General features: G+C 40.4%; 1 protein-coding gene across 1 annotated transcript in view; it reads right to left on the bottom strand.

The window, feature by feature from the left end:
- MAN1A1 (mannosidase alpha class 1A member 1) overlaps positions 1-19619 on the bottom strand; it is a 312142-nt gene that overhangs the window by 65380 nt on the left and 227143 nt on the right. Inside the window, exon 6 of the mRNA XM_068231374.1 lies at positions 1551-1674. Within this exon, the coding sequence (XP_068087475.1) occupies positions 1551-1674 (124 nt within the window). The remainder of the gene's footprint in view (positions 1-1550; positions 1675-19619) is intronic.

Consider the following 19619-nt stretch of genomic DNA (forward strand, 5'->3'; position numbering starts at 1 on the left):
AAGTGTGTGTAGTCCTTGGAACAGCAAATGAGATACAGCAGTAAAAACTAGTTGGGAAATCTTGGACTGGGTCCACACAATGCAGAATCAGCAATGGATTTATTGAAAATAGAGAAGTATGAACAGCTCCTGAGACTAAGGCCTGAAACACACCAGAGGAGTTTTTCTAACCGTTTTGCGTTTTTAAATCTGCTGCTAAGGTTATCCTATGTGTCTGTGAACACTGGAGCGATGAGGTTTTGTAAAAAACCCCATAGCATTACATTGGGAAGAGGTTTTGAAACCTCTAAAAGCTCTTCCCAATGTAATGCTATGGGTTTTTTTTTTACAAAACCTCATTGCTCCAGTGTGCACAGACACATAGGATAACATTAGCAGCAGATTTAAAAACTCAAAACGCTCAGAAAAACTCCTCTGGTGTGTTTCAGGCCTAACATAGAATACGTCAACACATTTATCTGTTGGTCTCCATTTCTGAAAATGGTTGATTTTTAAGTGCAGTGTGTTTATTTATTGCTTTCCCTGTCACTGGAGATGACCAATGAGATGTAAATGTATTGTAAATTGTATATGCTTGGCATTGACCCAATCCAAGTTGTCAGGAAGTACCTTTGATTGGCTTACATCAATTTGCATTACAATTATTAGTACTGCATGTCATTTACAGTCTTCATTGAAATGTGGCAAAGTAGTACAAAAGATATTTAATAAAATACTACATACATATTACAATTAAACAGAGGTTTAAAAAAAATGATAAGAAGTTGGGGAGCCCAGGCTGGGGGAAAACACAGAAAACTAAATGACAAGTGTGCCCCTGCCTATTACTGAATACCCATCATCAGTGTAATCACCTTTTACAATCGTTCAGAAATCATGTGCCTTCAATGCTAAAGGGTCCATTTCCACTAACATATTGCATACTTTTTTCTGCATGCGGATTTCCACATTTTTTTCCACAAATTTTAAAGCAACTTTTTGCATGTGGCTATCAGTACATGGGAAACGGATGCCTGCTGCAGAAATGATTTTTCTGCATCATACTGAAAATTTTTCATTCAATGAAAATTGCGCCTACACAGAATGCTCCCAGCCATGGTCTGGCCGCACACTCATGCGCAGAGACCGCTGACCTAGTCGAGTTGGAGGGTGCTATGGAGGAGACTCCAGCTTGGAGCGGAGCTTCAGAGAGGGAAATGTAGGTTTTCAGGGGCTGGAGGAAGCACATTACATGGGGAAACCTGGGGGGCAGTAGGCGGCAGGGCAGATTTCCAATATAATACACAAAGATTTTCAATAGACTTCAACATGCTGATGTGAGAGGGATTGATGTATCTGCATAATATCCAACAGGGATCTATCTAATCTAATGATCTCATCTGCCAATGTATGGGCACCTTAACTTCTACCTGCAGTTTCCTCAGTAACTTTTGCTATTTTGCAAAAACAATGTTGCTGGATCCATTCCACACATTGGTTATATGCTTCCCCCCCCCCCCGAAAAGTAATTCAAATTTTAAGTGCATAAGCATCTATGTACTGGAACCTACCTTCTCAGCAAAAACAGGGTTCCCCGATATTTCAGTTAAGTGGATGAACTCCAAGTGTAGGGTTCCAAACTCTGCCAATATACTGCTGCCTCCTGACGCCCAGGGCCAATTACGACCAATCCCACTAAATATCACAAACAGAAGATATGGGGTCAGAAATGGAGAACATAACAAAACATGCAATATAATGTGTTAATGACTTGGGAAGCCCAAACATAAAAATCAAGGAGAAGATTTTTGAGCAAAATCCATATTTACACTCATTTCCCTCACTCAGAGGTGTCTGTGATACACGATAAGTAAGAAATGTGGGTAGTTTATAGAATGCCTGAATTGTTTCCAGCAAAGTACAAAAAGGCTTCAGATTTCTTTCAAACTAAAGCTGGCCAAGCATGAAAAGATTTCCACCCAATGTTCCAAAACGATTGATTCCTTTCTGAAAATAATTGATTCAGAAGGAATCAATTCCTACCATACACTGCACATCAATTTAATAGATTTTAGCAGTGAATCTATTGAAAAATCGATTGAACTGCAGTGTGCAGTGCAAAGCTATAGGCCATTGATCTCTTGCCCCACCCCTGATTGTTTTACATTTTCCATCATGTCCAATCGATACTTGTGACAATCCAGCCCCGCGATCCCGTCGAGATCTGCTCCCGTTAGCGTACGCAGGAAGTACGGGCGCAGACGGACAACGAGACCGGTTGCTGGATCGTCAGAGGGAAGAAAGAAAAGGGCGACAGAGCGTGCCAATCCCGTCTAATCTGCTCCCGTTAGCATACGCAGGAAGTACGGTGAACAGACTGACAATAAAGATTGGTCGCGCAGCTGCCGACAATATGTAATGGGACAAACATCCACCAATCCCGTATTACTAGGCCACTGTTGCCATGCAGGTCTCATGCACTAGAGACTGCTGGAGGAAAATTCACTGTGTGCGTAGTAAACGGTTAAGATTGGTTGGAGGTGCCCATACATGTACAACTCTGATTGTATATACAATCGGTACACTAAAAATATCGATTTCGCGCTGGAAATCTGGTAATAACTGCCACCACTCTCTCAAGTTCAGGGAGGAAAGAGACTCCCGCTATCATAATACGGTAGCCAGGCCAATCACGTTCAACACGCTCAAGTCACCGTTCGGGGAATAGTCACTTCCGACGGCTTAAAGACTGTGAGCAATGTGACGTTAAAGAAAGGTTACTGGGTCCCTATATGATGCAATCTCGAATTGTATTTACAATCGAGAAACTAACGTTATCGATTTCGCACAGGAAATCTGGTACTAGCTAATCCTAGAAGGAAGAAACGGTTATTTACAACCTAGCTAGCAAATCAACAATCATAAGCAAATCATAAAACAATGCGGTAGTATGACTGACTCTTCAGAGGGCAGATTCGTTATAGCAGCAATCAGATGACCAGAAAAGGCACACAACTGAACGATAAAATCGTTAGTTTATTTCTAAACTACATACACACAGCTTATTTTAGAACAGATTGATTGGACAGAGAGAAGAGAGGAAGAGAAACAGAATGTCTTAATATACAGTTCAAATACCGTTATTGGTAGTCCATGCGGCAATCGCAAGTCTTTGGCGAAAGTCCCAAAATGGCGGTTGCCATGCGGCCAACAGGCCTTTGTTAGAAAGTTCAAAGATGGAGGTTGGCCCGTGTCCCTGCGGGCTGCCAGGATGTTACTAGGCATCAGATTGAAGGTAAAGGACGCAGAGCTTTCTGGGCTCTGTCTGGTTATAGCCCCCACTCCAGCAAGGAGGGGTTAGGGGGCGTGGATCACACACCTCTTTGGAACAGGAGGTCTCTGCCCCTCTCATAGAGGCAAGAATTTACCTGAACCATGATAAGTGTGCTCATCTGCAAACCATACAAGTTATGTTAAATCTAGTAACATTTTTAGGTTTGTCAGAATTTATCAAGAACGTTGATTTTAAAACAATCTTACGCTAGATCTGGCAGTCCGATTGGTCCGTAAACCTGTCAGAACCAGCGCCCTGTGGAATCCCATAACCTGTGCAGATGTCATGGGCAGGGAGATCTGCTATGCCAGGAATTATGAAGGAAATATGGAGAACATATGAATATTGGGATTCCTGAGGTCATTGAGAAAGCCAGCTGTAGTCTCTAAGTGGCTTCTGCAGGATGTTAGCAGGACCTCCTGTGGCTGCTCTTTTCATGTACGGAGCTGAGGAGCCACCAAGTCGGGGTTAGGCAGTGGAGGTGTGAGATTTCCCTCTTTCTGCCTGGTTGGGGGTCCCTGAATGCCCAGGACCCTTTGTCACACGGAGGTGTGAAAAAACTAGGTAATAAGAGCATTTGCTACATTTGACCAGGCAGAGGAACTGTTAACCCCAGGCTTCCCTGGTCTTTTTATAAACCAAGCCTTTCCCTATCTGCTGTCATTTTTTTAATAGTGGCAACAGGGAATATTTTATTAGGCTCTAACTACTTTTTTAGGACGAATAAACGTTGATTCGTCACAATACTGTTGATCGATTTTTGGTCAAAATAGAGAAAAAAATCGATTGATCTGACATTTGAATGAGAAAATTGATAAGGATATGGCGACCTTTAGGCGACCCAGTTAAAGTATATCATGAGGTAAGTTGGACTGTATATATCAATTTTATCTATCAATCATTGTAGTATAATTTACAGGGCTTAGTTATTTGTGATTTTAGTATCCTTTACATCTCCTTGTGACTGCAAAAACAACTGAATCTATTTAAATGATCGAATTGCTCAGGGCTCTTTCACATTACATAACGCTTGCAGGAGCAGATTTCCTGCGGCGTGGATGTAAGGAAGTTGCGGTGCGATGCTGATTAGGGGCGGTAGTTCTAATTTGCCCGACGGGAAAACGCTGGCGCAGGACGATTAAAAGCTCCTGGCTACGTCGTACTGCAACGCGCCAAAATGCAACGTAGGATGTGAAAGGTAAAATAAAAGTCTATGGACTTTCATTTTACCTTGGTTAACGCAAAGTATTGACTTTGCGTCAAAGCTCAGGAAATCAGCGCAGATGTGAAAGAGCCATCAGAGTTGATAAGATAAAGAAAAACTTTCAGTCTTAACTATAGCAACGTTGATGGTCCAAAGAGACACCAACTATAGAAATTTAACTGAGATATATATATAGGACAGGCCGATGGATGCAACCTGTTATTAGCCTTTCTGTCTTTAAGTGGATGAAAATTGCAGTGCAGCTGATAATTTTTGAATAATTGAGCAAACCGAATTATAATTCAAAACAAAATTCTAGCCTTCCCACTATCTCGACAAACAGGGCAATGACCATTCCACTCATCATCTTGCTTTCTTCCAGTAACAATTCCCCCACACTATTCATTTTGCAATTTACTAAAAACATCTTCCAGTTTGCAGCCCACTGTCTTAAAGCGGAATATAACCCTGCATTTCAACTTTGCGCTAAAACATTATTTACAGTATATTATATGCAACCAGCATTTTTTTTTTTACTAGACCAGCATTGGAAGGGTTACACAGGGCTTTAAAGTTCCTTTAGATTTCTGCAGACGCATCCGAAGCTGAAATAGATACATTTTGTTTACATAATGTATCTAAGTGTTGAATGTGACTCATCTCTCTCACTGAGAAGGAGCTTGGACGACAGAAAAAGTGTGTGTAACTGTTTATCAATAGATACATGTAACTAAATAGAATGTATCTATCTGAACTTCTGCATATCTCTCCAGGACCTTTAAACCTCTGTGTTTAACCCTTCCAATGCTGGTCTAGTAAAAAAAAAAATGCTTTTTGCATATAATATGCTGTAAATAATATTTTAGAGCAAAGTTGAAATGCAGGGTTATATTCCGCTTTAAGGGGTCTGGAAATTCAAACCCCATTTCACAATAGCACTGTCTAAATAATTTATAAATTAATAAAGGAAAAAAAATAATTATATAATATATTCACTCACTTTAAAGAGACTAACAAAATTTTGTGCCTTATTTCTTCTGTCCTATAATTTCCTATTACTGTTCTAATGTGGTCTGTCTTACTGCAGCCTTTCCTACTTGCACTGTCTCTGTAATAAATCTTATCTCCTTCCCTCTGTCTTATCTGTTGGGCTAATGCTGGAATGTGTGGAATGTGCAGCACTGCTTGTCATTGGCAGAAGCTTAACCCCTCCAAGCTCTGCATGAGTCACACCAGATAGCTGTTCACAGCCTATGATACTGTGGTTAGAAGCCATGTCATTTGTTTGTAAACACTGCCTAAAACTGTTAATTACAAACCAGGATTGCAGCAGGGAGTGGCAGAAACAGCACAGAGGGGCACAGGAGAAAATAAGAAATAGAATGGTATGCTTTTTATTGTAAGAATATTAGAGTACAGATTCTCTTTAAGGACAAAAATAAATAAATAATACTTGTAATGATAGAAAATGAATAGTTGCAAAAATAATGGTTAATTACTTTACAAATCTGCTCCCAACCTCTACAAAATTAAGAAAAATCTGTTTCTAAATAAAAAATATTGCAGTTCGGTGCCATTTTTCTTAAATATTGCCAAACGCAACTTTAAATTCTGCTCACCACATGCCTACCACCATAATTTCACAATGACTCAGTGGTTCTGAAGGATAACATGATGAGAGTTCAATTGCAGTGTTTTTGCCCTGGTTCGGCTCTTATAAACACATTCTTACGGAACTGGGAAGAGGGCCAATTTAAATCACATAAAATATTCAGAACAGCTTATTACTTAGCACTTGTTGCTCTGAATGCTGTTTATGTATTCATATAAACCTCTAAAGCCTTAAATTCTAATTTCAGACTTGCAGCCAAAACCAAACTACATAATGAGGAATATTGTGGATGACAATGTTTGAACACACTAGAGAAGGCACAGCCTGCAGACCCATCCCATGAACATTTAATATAAAAACAAGAGAACAAGCCAAATGGAAACAGTCATTTCACAATTACTCCTGTAATCGGTAATAATACTTAAAATATTTCCTGGATCTGCCCAACACAACAGTTTTTTTTTAAACCTTGAATAACTAAGAAAGGTTATTTAAGAAGACCTAACCGAAAACATTCACCCAATAGCCTCACTCTCTTTAGAAAATCCTTTTTGAATCCTGCCGAGGGTTCACACAGCAGCTGGACCATGCAAGCCCTAACCTAGCAATTTATCCATACTGCTTGTCCTAAATTTTGTTTCACAGATTATAATCCGAGCCAATTGTGACTAACCCAGTCTAATGCCTGGTACACACCATGCAATTTACCATCAGATAGATTGGTCGAATCGATTATTTTCAACAGGTCCAATCTGATTTCCGATTGTTTTTCCGATAACTTCTATACAACATCGATCAGAAAAACAATCATAAAAATGATCGGAAATCAGATCAGACCTGTTAGCAATAATCATTTTAACAAGTCTATCTAACGGGAAATTGCATGGTGTGTACCAGGCTTTAGAGAATCTATGCCCAAGCAGCAGAGACAATGTGGTCGAATGGTGGTCCCTGATGCTGTAATAGCAAAAGGCAAGTTTGATGACCCTAGGTCAGAGGTGGGTAAAACTTTTGCAATCAGAACGCAGACCTCCCTATCGGTGGGCCGCCTTCATAGTGCCTGCAGGTCGTAGTTTGCACAGGCCTGCTCTATGTATACTGTATATGGGCTTCAAATGATGCAGTTTCCAAGCTAGTGTGACTTTACATATCCTAACCTATACCTACGTTCACCTTCAAGTGGTGTACCCCAGTAGGCTGAGTAACTGTGTGGAAGATTAGGTAATCAACTGAAATCAAGGCTCATGAAAGCGGAAGAAAAGGTCCTCTACAATTTTGTAATAGAAATCACTGATACTAATATACCATACATGAGGTTTCTGGACTAAATACAAGACAACGTATGAAAACGGGACAAAACGAAATGGTTTGAAATATAGAATGTAAGGGCTGGAAAGCCTAAAACTGTGTCAGAAGAACTTGATGGATAGGATGGATCTAGCAGCTATACAAGAGATCAGGTGGAAAGGCTCCCCTTGTCGTTAAAGGCCACTAAAAAAAAAATTAAAAAAATATCTCAATGGCATTGAACAGCAAGAGGAGCAAAATGTGGTCTTTACAGTGAACCGTACAACCCAGAAGTTGATGAACAAAAAGGTAAATTTAACCACCTCCGTACCACAGGTTATTTCCCCTTCAAGACAAGAACAATTTTCACATCACACTCCTCCCATTAATTCGCCAATAACTTTATCGCTACTTATCGCACTGAAACTATCTATATATTTTTTGAGGGACAAACTAGGCTTTCTTTGGGTCATATGCATGCGCAGTGCTCTCCCAGCCACAGGCAGCTTGGCCAGCGCCTGAGCAGTCACTCCGACTCCAGCGACTTACTTAGAAGATCCCGGGCTGCTTTCAGGTACAATGCGTGGGACATAGAGGAGAACGGGGGGAGCGGCAGGCATCGGCATAGGTGACAGTATATGCCTGCTCCCCTCATTTTCCATGTTTTTTTGGCTCTGGTATCCTTTAAAGGGAACCAGAGATGAACGTTTCACACAAAATAAACATATCCATCGATAGCGTGTAAAGAATAAATGCTCTACCTTTTTTTTTTTGCAGCCCTGGTGTGCCTTTTTGAGCGTTTTTTATCCATTATTGCTCTAGGAAAAATCCAATATGGCCGCCAGCCCATACACATTCTGCTTCCAGGTTATGAGCTGTTCTGGATGTGCTGTCTAGCCTCTATGAGACTATAGACAAGCAGGGCTGCTGCTGCATTCATTATTCTGGTATGCTGTGCAGCTGCCTGTAGGAAGTGTCTCTCATATCATAAAAATGAAACTGCATGATGACTGCACAGTCAGTGCATACAAATCACACAGACACACTTGTCTGTTATTTGAGAGCTTCATTCTCGGCAGGAGCAGCTCCTCCCATGTCATCAGAGCTCTGAGTATGCAAAGCAGGAAAGCTGAGCCAGAAGGGGGCGGGCTTGGGCTTGAAAAGACATCACAGAAGACTGACTCGGCTATAATGATTGCAGGTCAAACCTAGACTGAATGCTCAGTCGGGGATTCTTATCACAGCTGATAACAGGCAGATTGTGCAGAGAAGAATGAAACTAAAAGCAGGGCAAGTGTTTACTGTCATGTACCCATTGATAAATGTAATAAAATACATGAGGGTGCTTCGTCTCTGGTTCTCTTTAAGCAGCTCTTATACAATTTAAAATAGCAGCAAAGCACACTTGTTTTGTAAGGGGGGGGGGGGGGGGGTAGGAAAGAAAAAGCATGGAAGCTTACTTTAACAAAAATATTAAAACTACAGCAATCCCTTTATATATAGATTTTAAAGAGAATGTCCGAGCTGCAAAATAAAATGACATCTACTTACCCGGCTACCTCCAGCCCCAGCAGCCGCTATGTCCCTGCGCCTGCGCAGTACACTCCACACCACGTGTGAGTGATTGACAGTACTCGCACAGGTGCAGTGGAGGACAACCTGGTAAGGTCGACCTCTGCACTGTCGGAGACCAGGAGCCAGTGGCTGAGAGCGGAGCTGCGGCAAGGGACATAGCGGCTGCTAGGGGCTGGAGGAAGCCCCGGATAAGTATTTTTTTTTGCAGCTCGGACATTCCCTTTAACATAGCTTAATTATTCTCTTAGCCACAACTGCCCAACTCTGCAGTATCGAGCAACATTCAGAAATCCAATACATAATGTAGAGACCTGTAATCGTCAGTCTCAACCAAGCAGACGTAGATTGTAAAACAAAGAAAATTTCATGCTATATAAGGTTATCTTGCATGACTTTTAACTTGAACATTCAAAAAAGAAGAAAGAAAAGGCAAATGTTGATATGAGAACTATGGGAGGTTTCTGGTACGTGGAAAAAAGAAATCCACCCACACACAACACAGCCTGATTGTAATTGCTTATTGTTTCTTTGTACAATGATGATCTGGTGACCATTTCTGAACTTCCCACATGACAATTCCACAAAACAAGTGATTTTTCATTTAGCAGAAACAGATTTGTAAATTAATCAATGCAGTCACATCACACAGAAGCAAGGTAATATTCATGATTATCTGCACAGAGAACAGAAGAAATCGCTATCTGTTCAAGGTCAGCAGAGCCTATGAGTGCACAGGATTCAGTGTTGTGCACACTGTTCAATTAGGTAACCTGCTCCAGTTAGGAACTCCAGATCCAGGTTTTCTGTAAGCAGCACACACATAGGACAGAAAGGTAAAAAAAAACATCGAGCTTTGATATGTGTTCAGACAGACTGGCAAAAGGAAACACACTCTAGGGTCCATCTATTTATAACTACACCAATACAGACAGGAGCTTCATGATGCTTCCGGCAGCTCATTTTCCCAGCAAAAGTAACTGGCCTCTGGTAATTATCTGCAGTTTGAGAGCTGTGGCTCAGATGGTCTTATAACTATAGTGTGTGAGCTAGCTGCCAGCAGTGTCACTATTTACAAACATGTTTAGTGATAGCGGCCAAGAAAGCAGAATACAGTATGAGAGGCTGGCAAAAGCCTAATGAAAATACAGTGTGAAAGTAAAATCAACCATACAATAATGAACTCTGTACAGGCATTATTATAGGACTTATTCTATTCCTTTAGTTCTAGAAGGCTTTCGGAAGTATGTATGATGCCTCTAGGAAAATGTTCAAGCTTTGTTTCTTTCACATACTAGTAGCTATAGGCATAGTGGTGCATAAAGCCTGTTAAACACAGACAGTAGTTGGAAGACTGTAGAACGGGGAGGGGTTGGGGAAGGGAGGGGGGGTTGTTGGGGCTACTGTGTTGTGTATACCCTATGTGTAAATTCAATAAAACTTATTTGAAAAAAAAAAAAAACCTGTGACTTATTAAAGGGGCACTACAGCGGAATTTTGGCTACTGGGATAACCCTACTAGCATGTTTCTAGTAGTAAGAGAAACATATTTGGTAGTAGTAGCAGTAGGGTATTGTACCGTGTTAGCCATCAGTAAAAGCAAGAAGTTTTAAATCAGGATGATACCATTTATTGGCTAACTAAAAATGAATAAGAATAAACAAGCTTTCGGCCTTGCAGCCTTCGTCAGGTTTACATCCTGTTAGTTTGCAAGCTGGTGGTACATTTGGTAGTGTATCTGTTTACAAATCCCACCTATATAGGATTATTTATAGTACCTCTTACAGATCCTTGCGTCACTAGAAAGCGACCTCCTCTTCTGTTCAGCTGTACACTTTTTCTGTGTGTGAGATAAAAGGCTGGTCTGTAGGCTGCCTCCTCAGCAGCAAGTACAGTATAATCCCTTAACAGTAAACTCCAAGGGACTAGTAGTAAATTTGCTATATCAGAATTGGTCATACATTGTGTATCCCCCCCCCCTCCCCCCCAGGGCAACCGAGCACTGATGTACTAAAATATACAAAATGAACCTCCCCTTAGGGAAGTTTGTAAATCGTGTGAGCTGCTTGGGGGAGGGTGCTATTTGATGTGTACATGTAAATTAAGTTGCCAGGAAATTTGGGTGCATGGTAAAGCTGAAAAACCAGCTCACCTTGTGCCTGCAAAAGTCCCAGTGGCGTTAATTACTATTCCCCCCTCCAGGCCGTTGTGGACTCTAAAGACGTAATTTGACTGCCCTCTAGCAATTTGTGTGAGATAAAAGCCAGCAATGCCAAATGACACAGATTTAATTGTAATTTGGGCTATGTCTGTTGACAGTGCCTAAATTCGTGAATGATTGGTGCTATAGGCGTAATTCACATTACAGCCTATGGAGCCACCTGGAGCGCCCATATTTCCAGCTATTTTTGCCTGACCCGTGGTTTGACAAGCATTACCACCCACCTTCATTTGCTGCTCTCTAGCCCCTCATTTGTTTGAGCTCCTGTAGCACCTAAAGGCCTGGCTGGAGAAGATAGCAGGGCCCATACTGATGGGAGCCAGAGAGCAACCCCCCAGAGGTAGGCAATGCTAGTTACCCACCACCCCTCCCAATCAGAATGTGTTTCACAAACCTCTTTTACAATGCCTGTATAGTATGAGCTCTTCTGGATCCAATATTTAGCATAAACATTCATCTTGAAGCCCATAAATGAAGAAATATAAAAAAATAAAGTAAATACTATATTAAATGAAAAAGTATGCAAAAACCAACATGTTTGGGGGAAAAAATGCTAACAATACCAAGACAACTAGTTCATCAAGCCCTACAAAATGGCAGCATTGGAATTCAGCTTGCCTGACTTCTGCAGTCCACCCCTCACACGGTAACCCTCTAGTAATGATGTACAAGCGCTTGCCTGGAGGCCCACCTTTAAAAATGTCCCTTGTAGGCTGTAATGCGATTGATTGCTGAAAATTTGCCCTAATAGTGCTGAGCACATTAAATTATACTATCCAAAGACACAGAACAGAATAAAAGACCAGAGACAAACAAGACACTTGATGTTAAAACATATGATTAACCCTTGGATTGCATGCTTGTAATCTGTAGTCTGAACATCAGCAGAATCCTAAACTACTTCAAAGAGCAATAACTGTAATTTTAGCAGTTTTGTACGGAAATTATAGATTGTTGATCGGAGTGGATTCTGTAGATTGTAACAGCTTATGGTTGTCTAGTCACATACTTCAAGCTTAACAGCTTTCAGGCTTAAAAATAAAATCACGCAATTCCTTTAAATATTTTAAGGAATGGCATATGCTCACAAAAAGCTTCTGTACTTTAAAATTCACACAAGCTACGGTATATCTTGTCTTTGCATTAACAGCATATGAGGCAGCAGAATACTCACTTCCATAAAGCACCAGGGTTTTAAATGCAGTGAAATGCATACAAATAGCTTTTCTGCCCTGTGTCTCTCCAAATAAACCAACACAATTCTCTTGTATCTTGTTTTTGCTTAAAACAACTTTCATGTAGGCATTCTTTTTTAAAGGGTAAATGCATACTTGGCGATAAGCTTTAATATTCATCATTCATGCACAAACACAAAACACTTGCGTGCAAACAGCTGTGTATTCAGACAATACAGACAGTAAATGGTCACTGTGGACAATGGTAACTAAGTATGTTAACATTATCAAGCAATTGCAGATAATTATGCATTCTCCACGCAGTATAATACTACAAACTGCAGTCCAAAATAGAGCCCAGGACATAAGGTCAAGTTTGCACAACAGAGCAGAGTTTGTGGAGAAGCAGATGATCAGTTTGTAACCTTCTTATAGGCTGGTTGTGTTCATAGAATCAAATTACTAATTCTTAACCAGAGACTGACAAATCAATCCCATGATTCTCCGAATTCTCCCCAAGGAGACTAAAGGACTGTCTATTGCTGATACCACTGGATGCAGCAAAGTTGGATCCACACTACGCTTTTCTGAGCACTTGCGATTGCTGAGCACTTTCTAAAAATCACTTCCATTCACTTTCATTCAAATCACGGTAAAAATCTTGTATAAAATTGCCGCAATCGCGCAAACTGCATACACGGCAATTTTTACGTGATTCTTACTGCGGTTTTAATGAAAGTGAATGGGAGTGATTTTTAAAAAGCGCTCAGAAAAGCGCTTATAGTGTGGATCCAGGCCAAAAGAAGATTGCCCAACCCAAATAAAAAATATACTGCTTTAATATACAGCTATTAAAAGACCAAAATGGTCTTTTAGTGACAGCTACTTCCTATGTATCTGTCACATACAGTAGGCAGTATTAATGTGGGGGCTCGGCCCATTTCTTCAGGGGGAATTCTCATGGTTTTCTTAATTTTCAAAATAACTTCTCCAAGGCAGTGACACAGTCCAACTGCCACAATAGTGTGAATGTGAGTAGGAAGGCCAACCGGAATCTTTGTAAGCTTTTAGAATATCCCAAGAAGAGACTGCCTAGTCCAAAAAATTTGGTATTTGATTCAGAGCTGTCAGATTAAGAACACCTACTATAATTGACAGCTACATAGCAAATACATTTACATATAATTAGGTTATGTTCTAGAGTAAATTGTACTGTAAACACATGCACTTCAAATTTTACAGTTTACCGTCATAGTGCTCTTTTAAATGTATTATAAAGACATACAGGGTTTGAACTAGATAGCCACGAATGTAAAAAAATAATAAAAATAAATAAAAATAAATCCCCCATTGAGCATGAATTTTACTGCATGAATTGAAATAAAAATATGCAAATGATAAAAGTAGAAAAAAAATAAGTAAATTAATGAAGTCTGTGTCATAAACTTGTGACAAACAAGTGCTGGATTAGTATTCCTTGCTACAGAGTTTTCATGCTGTTAGCTGGTTAGGGCTGCAATCCTCAACAGTTCCCACTGTTTGTTATTTGTCTCTTCAGATTCAAACCAATGTCAAGCCATGGTGGAATGCAAATTTGTAGCATTAAGAAAGTTCATTACTTAGCAGGAATTCTTTCACCTACAAATCGTTGAACTAATGCCGGCCTGGAATTCTGAGCAGCACTCATTTAAAGGTGCACTCTTAAAGGATAACTGCACTTTTTACTATATTTTGTTAGTTACCTGCAAATTTCCCCCAAACAAGAGTAAAGAGGCTGTACCTTTTAAATTCTTCCCCGACAACCAGGATGACTTACTATGCTGTGTGGATAGTTTTCTACCCTTATCCTGTATACAAACCGCTAATTTGCCTCAAGCAATGCTGAAGCCAAACAATGTGACAATCATGAAATTTCTACTTTTTAAATGGGAATAGGAACCGGAATCTCCTTCACTGTAGGTTTCCTTTAAAATAGCTCTCCATAATTACAGATTAATAGGTTATGTTATGTATTCACCTCTTCATTTTCAAACAGAAAAAGTTAATGTATACCTTGCTCCAGAAAGGAAGTTTCCAAATTAAAAACCCAATAGAGTGAACAAACAGGAATCCATAGGAACATTAGTAAAGGTCCTGAGCAGAAGTAAATAGCCAAGCAGTATTTAAAACCAATTCCTGTTTATACCAAATCAATCCTGATGTCTTCCTTCTACAAAAAAAGTCGTGATTAAAAACCCCCCAAAACCTGCTTCTACTCAGACTGGAGATGGGTTCAGACAAGATGCTATGTAACTGTGCAGGCTAAAAGATCACAATTTCTATCTGTTCTGTGCATTGTGCCGACATCACAGGCAAAATTGATTCTCACGTGCAAAGCAAAAAACAGGCCACAGAGATCATACTGACATAGGATAGAAAAAAAGATGGAAAACAAACTCTAGAACTACCATAGGTGTTTTAACAAATGATGCAGATAACCAAATGTAAAGTATGCATTAAATAAATGTCGTTTTTTAAAGAGACACTGAAACGAAAAAAAAATGACAATATAATGAATTGGTCGTGTAGTACGGATAAATTGTAATGCTTGCCGGTGTATCCTCTACAGTCAGCGCGCAAGGCACACTCTGACGTAAAGGAAACACACGCACAAAACGCAAGCAAGACATAAAACTATGAATGTCAGGGTATAGTGCGAACGCACTAGTGGAGGTGAGGACTGACTCCAGCAGGAAATGTGGTGCACAGAGCAGGCGTAGCTCCGAGCAACCACAATGACACTTAAAGTTTGCTCAGCGCAAAAGCAGCACTGAGCGTTCTTAAACAGAACTTAGAGAAAAAGGACAGGCTGACAGATTGACAGAATGCTTGCTGAACTAGTCACTGCCTTAGTGACAGCAAGCATCCACAGACAGAACAGACTAAAACGAAGTAGCCAATCGCGACCGCAGCGATGGTCTACTTCGCAAGAACAGGACTAGAAGGATTCGCCGCTCCTTCGCAGGAGATGACGCAATCCAAGCTAAACACAGGATATCAACAGTTCGAGTACGTATAGATCAGCGGCACTGATGTATTAACGTAACATGAATACAAGGAAAATAACAAACACGCTAGTATGAGTATATATTGGCGATGAACCAATATGTGATGCAAGTACTAGCAAAATAACAAACGTGTGCTGTAAAGGTGCCCATACACTCGTCAGATTGGCAGCAGATAGATAAGAAATGCATCTGATGATCTATCTGATGCGGTTTTAGAACATTTTTTACCAGGATCGAATTCCAATAGATTTCATTTTGAAATCTATTGAAATTCGATCTGATGGCATTTCTTTGCCATCAGATTTCCATTAAGGCCAATGCAAACTGATAAGCAATCTCATCAGATCGACCTAAATTTTCCACCCAGCCAGTTCGATGGAAATCCATGGAAATCGATCGAAATTGGCCATCGATTGGTCGATTGGCCAACCAATTTTCAAACGATCAATCGGTCGGCCAGAAAATCGGCTGAGTGTATGGGCCCCTTAAGTCCTAACCATTGTGTACGAGTCCCTGGGGTCCTGCCAGTTCGAGCGTACAAGGAAAACTAATTAAGATACACATAGACTGACAGATGGAACGCTTGCTAATCGGTCGCAATACCAAAGCGACAGCTAGCGTCCATACAAGACAAGACAGACAGGTGAGGTAACCAGTAGCAACCGCTGCTATGGCTTACACTCCAGGAACACAGGCCAGAAGGATCCACCGCCTCTAACGCTAGGGCGAATGCGATCCACAAGGAACTTGACTAGAAGGACTCACTGACTCCTACGCAGGAATCAGTGCAGTCCACACAGGATAACACGAGAACCAGGAACAGGACTAGGAAGGATTCGCTACTTCTACGCAGAAGTGAGCGCAATCCACGCAAGGTAACTTGAACAGGGGCCCAGAGTAACAGGCTGAGACTGAAACTATGACGGGCAGAGCACGCTTGCAGGAAGCAACCCTTTATACTGAGGTCATCCAATGAGAGCAGAGATGCAAATCTCCACACAGATGAATGGTAATCAGTCAATCCAAAGCTGGCTTGATTACCATTGCCTAGCTGACAGACTATCACAAGCAATGCATGCAGAACTATGCTAGCAACTGCATGTAAAGGAATCAGAACTGTTTGGCTGCAGTACCTCTGCAGCCAGCAGTACATGCTGCAGAAGCGATCATAACATAAATACTAGAACATTAGTAGCAAAGAAATATTCTCATTATTATCAGTTATACAGTGTTTTAATACATTGCATCATTCTCTAATATTTGTAGTTTACACACTACTCAGCATTCTAAATGATTTTACAGAGCAGGCCAGTGAACTTTTGAAATGTCCTCTGGAGAGAAAAAGAAAATACAGTGACCGACAGTTGAGACAACAAGCTTCAGAGCTACAAAGCTCTCTGCGACTTTGAAAGCCCTGGAGCTCGATGGCTGTTTTGCATAGATAACTGGAGTTTCTCAACTATCCCTGTACTAGAAACAATATTAGACTTATGTCTCTACTCCTAATGTTTTATTTCTTCGCTGCACTACACATACAAATATCTTTTTTTCACTTCAGTGTCTCTTTAAAGAGGGATTGTCAGCCACAAAATCAAATTCCATTTACCCACTGCTCTGTGTTTATTACTCAGCCTGCAACCTAACCCTGCATTACAAGCACTCCAATCTATTCAGAAAGGTTTCTGCCTGGCTTTATTCGGTACATTGCCAATGAGAAGGAAACTTGTCATCAGCCCTTCCACATTCCTGCTCCTCAATGATATGCTGAGGGCAATTCAGTGAGCTGCGGAAATATGATCTATGCTGTGCTCACATGTGTTAACAAAGCAAGCTAGCTAGTGCAGTTTCTAAGAGGAAAAAAGTAAGGGAGGAAATGACCTGGCTTCAGTAAGAAAGCGTTAAGATGGAAAATGCCAGGACTGTTTTCTCATTATTTACTGTATCAAATGCAATGAAATCAAGATGTGGACAGTACAATACATATGTTATGCAATGAAGTAGAAAACAAAGAAGGAGGCACCGCTTCTTTTGTAAAATCCCTTTATTCCGGTGGGGGAAGATGCAGGTACATGGCAGTGGGGGCAACAGATGCCTGACAGCTGTTTCGCTGGTTTAAACCAGCTTCTTCAGAGGCAGATGGTACAATCTGCCTCTGAAGAAGCTGGTTTAAACCAGCGAAACAGCTGTCAGGCATCTGTTGCCCCCACTGCCATGTACCTGCATCTTCCCCCACCGGAATAAAGGGATTTTACAAAAGAAGCGGTGCCTCCTTCTTTGTTTTCTACTTCATTGGATCCCAAGCTGTCTTCTGGACGTGCACGCTCTTGGTTCCCGTCCCCTGTGCGTCTGCCCTGCTGCATTTGGTGCCAGGTACTGTGCCTCCTTTTCCACATATGTTATGCAAGTAGAACAAGTAGTTATCTACTCATATGTGTTTAGTTCCTGGGATAATATGGCTGTCCCAGCTGCTATGCAAATGTTTCTATTTTCTGATTTCATGGAAGCAGACATATTGTTATCCTGTGCTTTAAAATGAGCTTATCTGCAGTATCTGCCATGGCAGTCATGTGACACAGGGGAGAGATCAAATTACAATTTGTGATTAGACGCAAATTAGGGGGAATTAGACAGGCTAAACTCCCTAAATACATACAGGGTGCATTTCTTTATGTTTTTCTGCTGTCCTGTGCATGAGTTCAGGTCCACTTTAACAAATACACCTACACGTACCTATTGAAGTCTCCTCTCACTTTCACAATTGCATTGTTGATGTTAAATTAAGAATGCAGCAGCAGAAATAAGACCTACTGGTCTTTGACCCGTAAAAATAAATTCAAGGTCAAAAACCTCTGATCTCATCACTGATCTTGTAACAAATCCATGTGTTATACAACATACACTGTCAAGCATCAGTCATATGCAGTCCTACGCAGTGCTGAAACTGAACTCCGTTACTCGGGGTTAAATTGATATGTTAATTTAAAATGTCTGTATATGTAATTAAAAACAAAATATAATTCATTTTAGGTTCGCATCCTCTAGTCTTGTAACACAGTTTGAAATTACAACTGCTACCTGACTGACCTTCAGGCATCCGGAAAAGCTAGATTTACAGAAACAATTAAGGCGATGTAGGTAGGAAATGGCTTTTTAAAGATGTCTAATAATGGATCTTTCAAGAGTTTGAGGACAAATGCAATTAGAAATGCAGTAAAGTAAAGTGAAACATTAATCTAAAAACATGCCTATTTAATAGCTTTGCTTATAATACCGCCAACTCGTCTGCCAATGCCATTTCGTTAAGTTCTCAAGTGGTTCAAAATTCAATTTGGCTGCTAGTTTCGAGAAAATTGTAAGTGGAATGTCTAAAAACTAAAATCCGATTTATTTCGATGCAATGGTGTGCCTTTAAAGGAACAATATACAGAAACAAATAGTCATTCTGAAAAAAAAAAAATTAGTGTTATGTTCTTGTGGTTCAAATGCCTGATCCAAAACATTTTCTGCCAGGAAATGACTTGGCTCTAGTCAAATATATTCAACAATTGTAGCAATAATGCGGTACTTAGTGTAAATTTCCAATTTTAGTTCCTTATCTATAACAAGGACATCTGATGAAATTCTGAAGGGCATACACTGTTTTGAGGAGGACACGCAGGTTGTCATCACCCAGTATCAGAACACTAGGCCAGTGCCTATGAATGCAAAGTGTCCAAACAGAATTGAGGTGACTTATCCCTCTATTGTACAGCATGGATCACAGATGGTGTAGTGTGAAAATGTGTTCCTACAGAAGAGCAACCAGAGTCATACATCTCCCTCTGGCATTCACTGTGCGAAAAAATAAAAAGTGCCCTAGAATCCTTACCATTGTGCCAGTTTCTTTATAAAATACATTCCCTAATCATTTTCAGACTCCGTGTGTTTTGGACTGTAGGCCGTCGTAAATGATCATATTAAAATTGCTTTGCTACAGGAGTAACAGCTTGTTTTGCACTAGAAATAAGCCCAAGGCCAGCACAAAATGTAATCTTAAATCTTCGCTTATGTTTTCAACTACCTGTTTTACCATAAAATTATGAACGACTAAAACAACCTTCAGTCAAAATCAAGCTAGGCCAGATTTAATCAAAGCATTACCAACAGTTTTTTCTTCTTAAACTGTTCTAACCAGCAGGGAGAACAGAT

The sequence above is a fragment of the Hyperolius riggenbachi genome, chromosome 4, assembly GCF_040937935.1.
Source record: "Hyperolius riggenbachi isolate aHypRig1 chromosome 4, aHypRig1.pri, whole genome shotgun sequence".
Classification (NCBI taxonomy): domain Eukaryota; kingdom Metazoa; phylum Chordata; class Amphibia; order Anura; family Hyperoliidae; genus Hyperolius; species Hyperolius riggenbachi.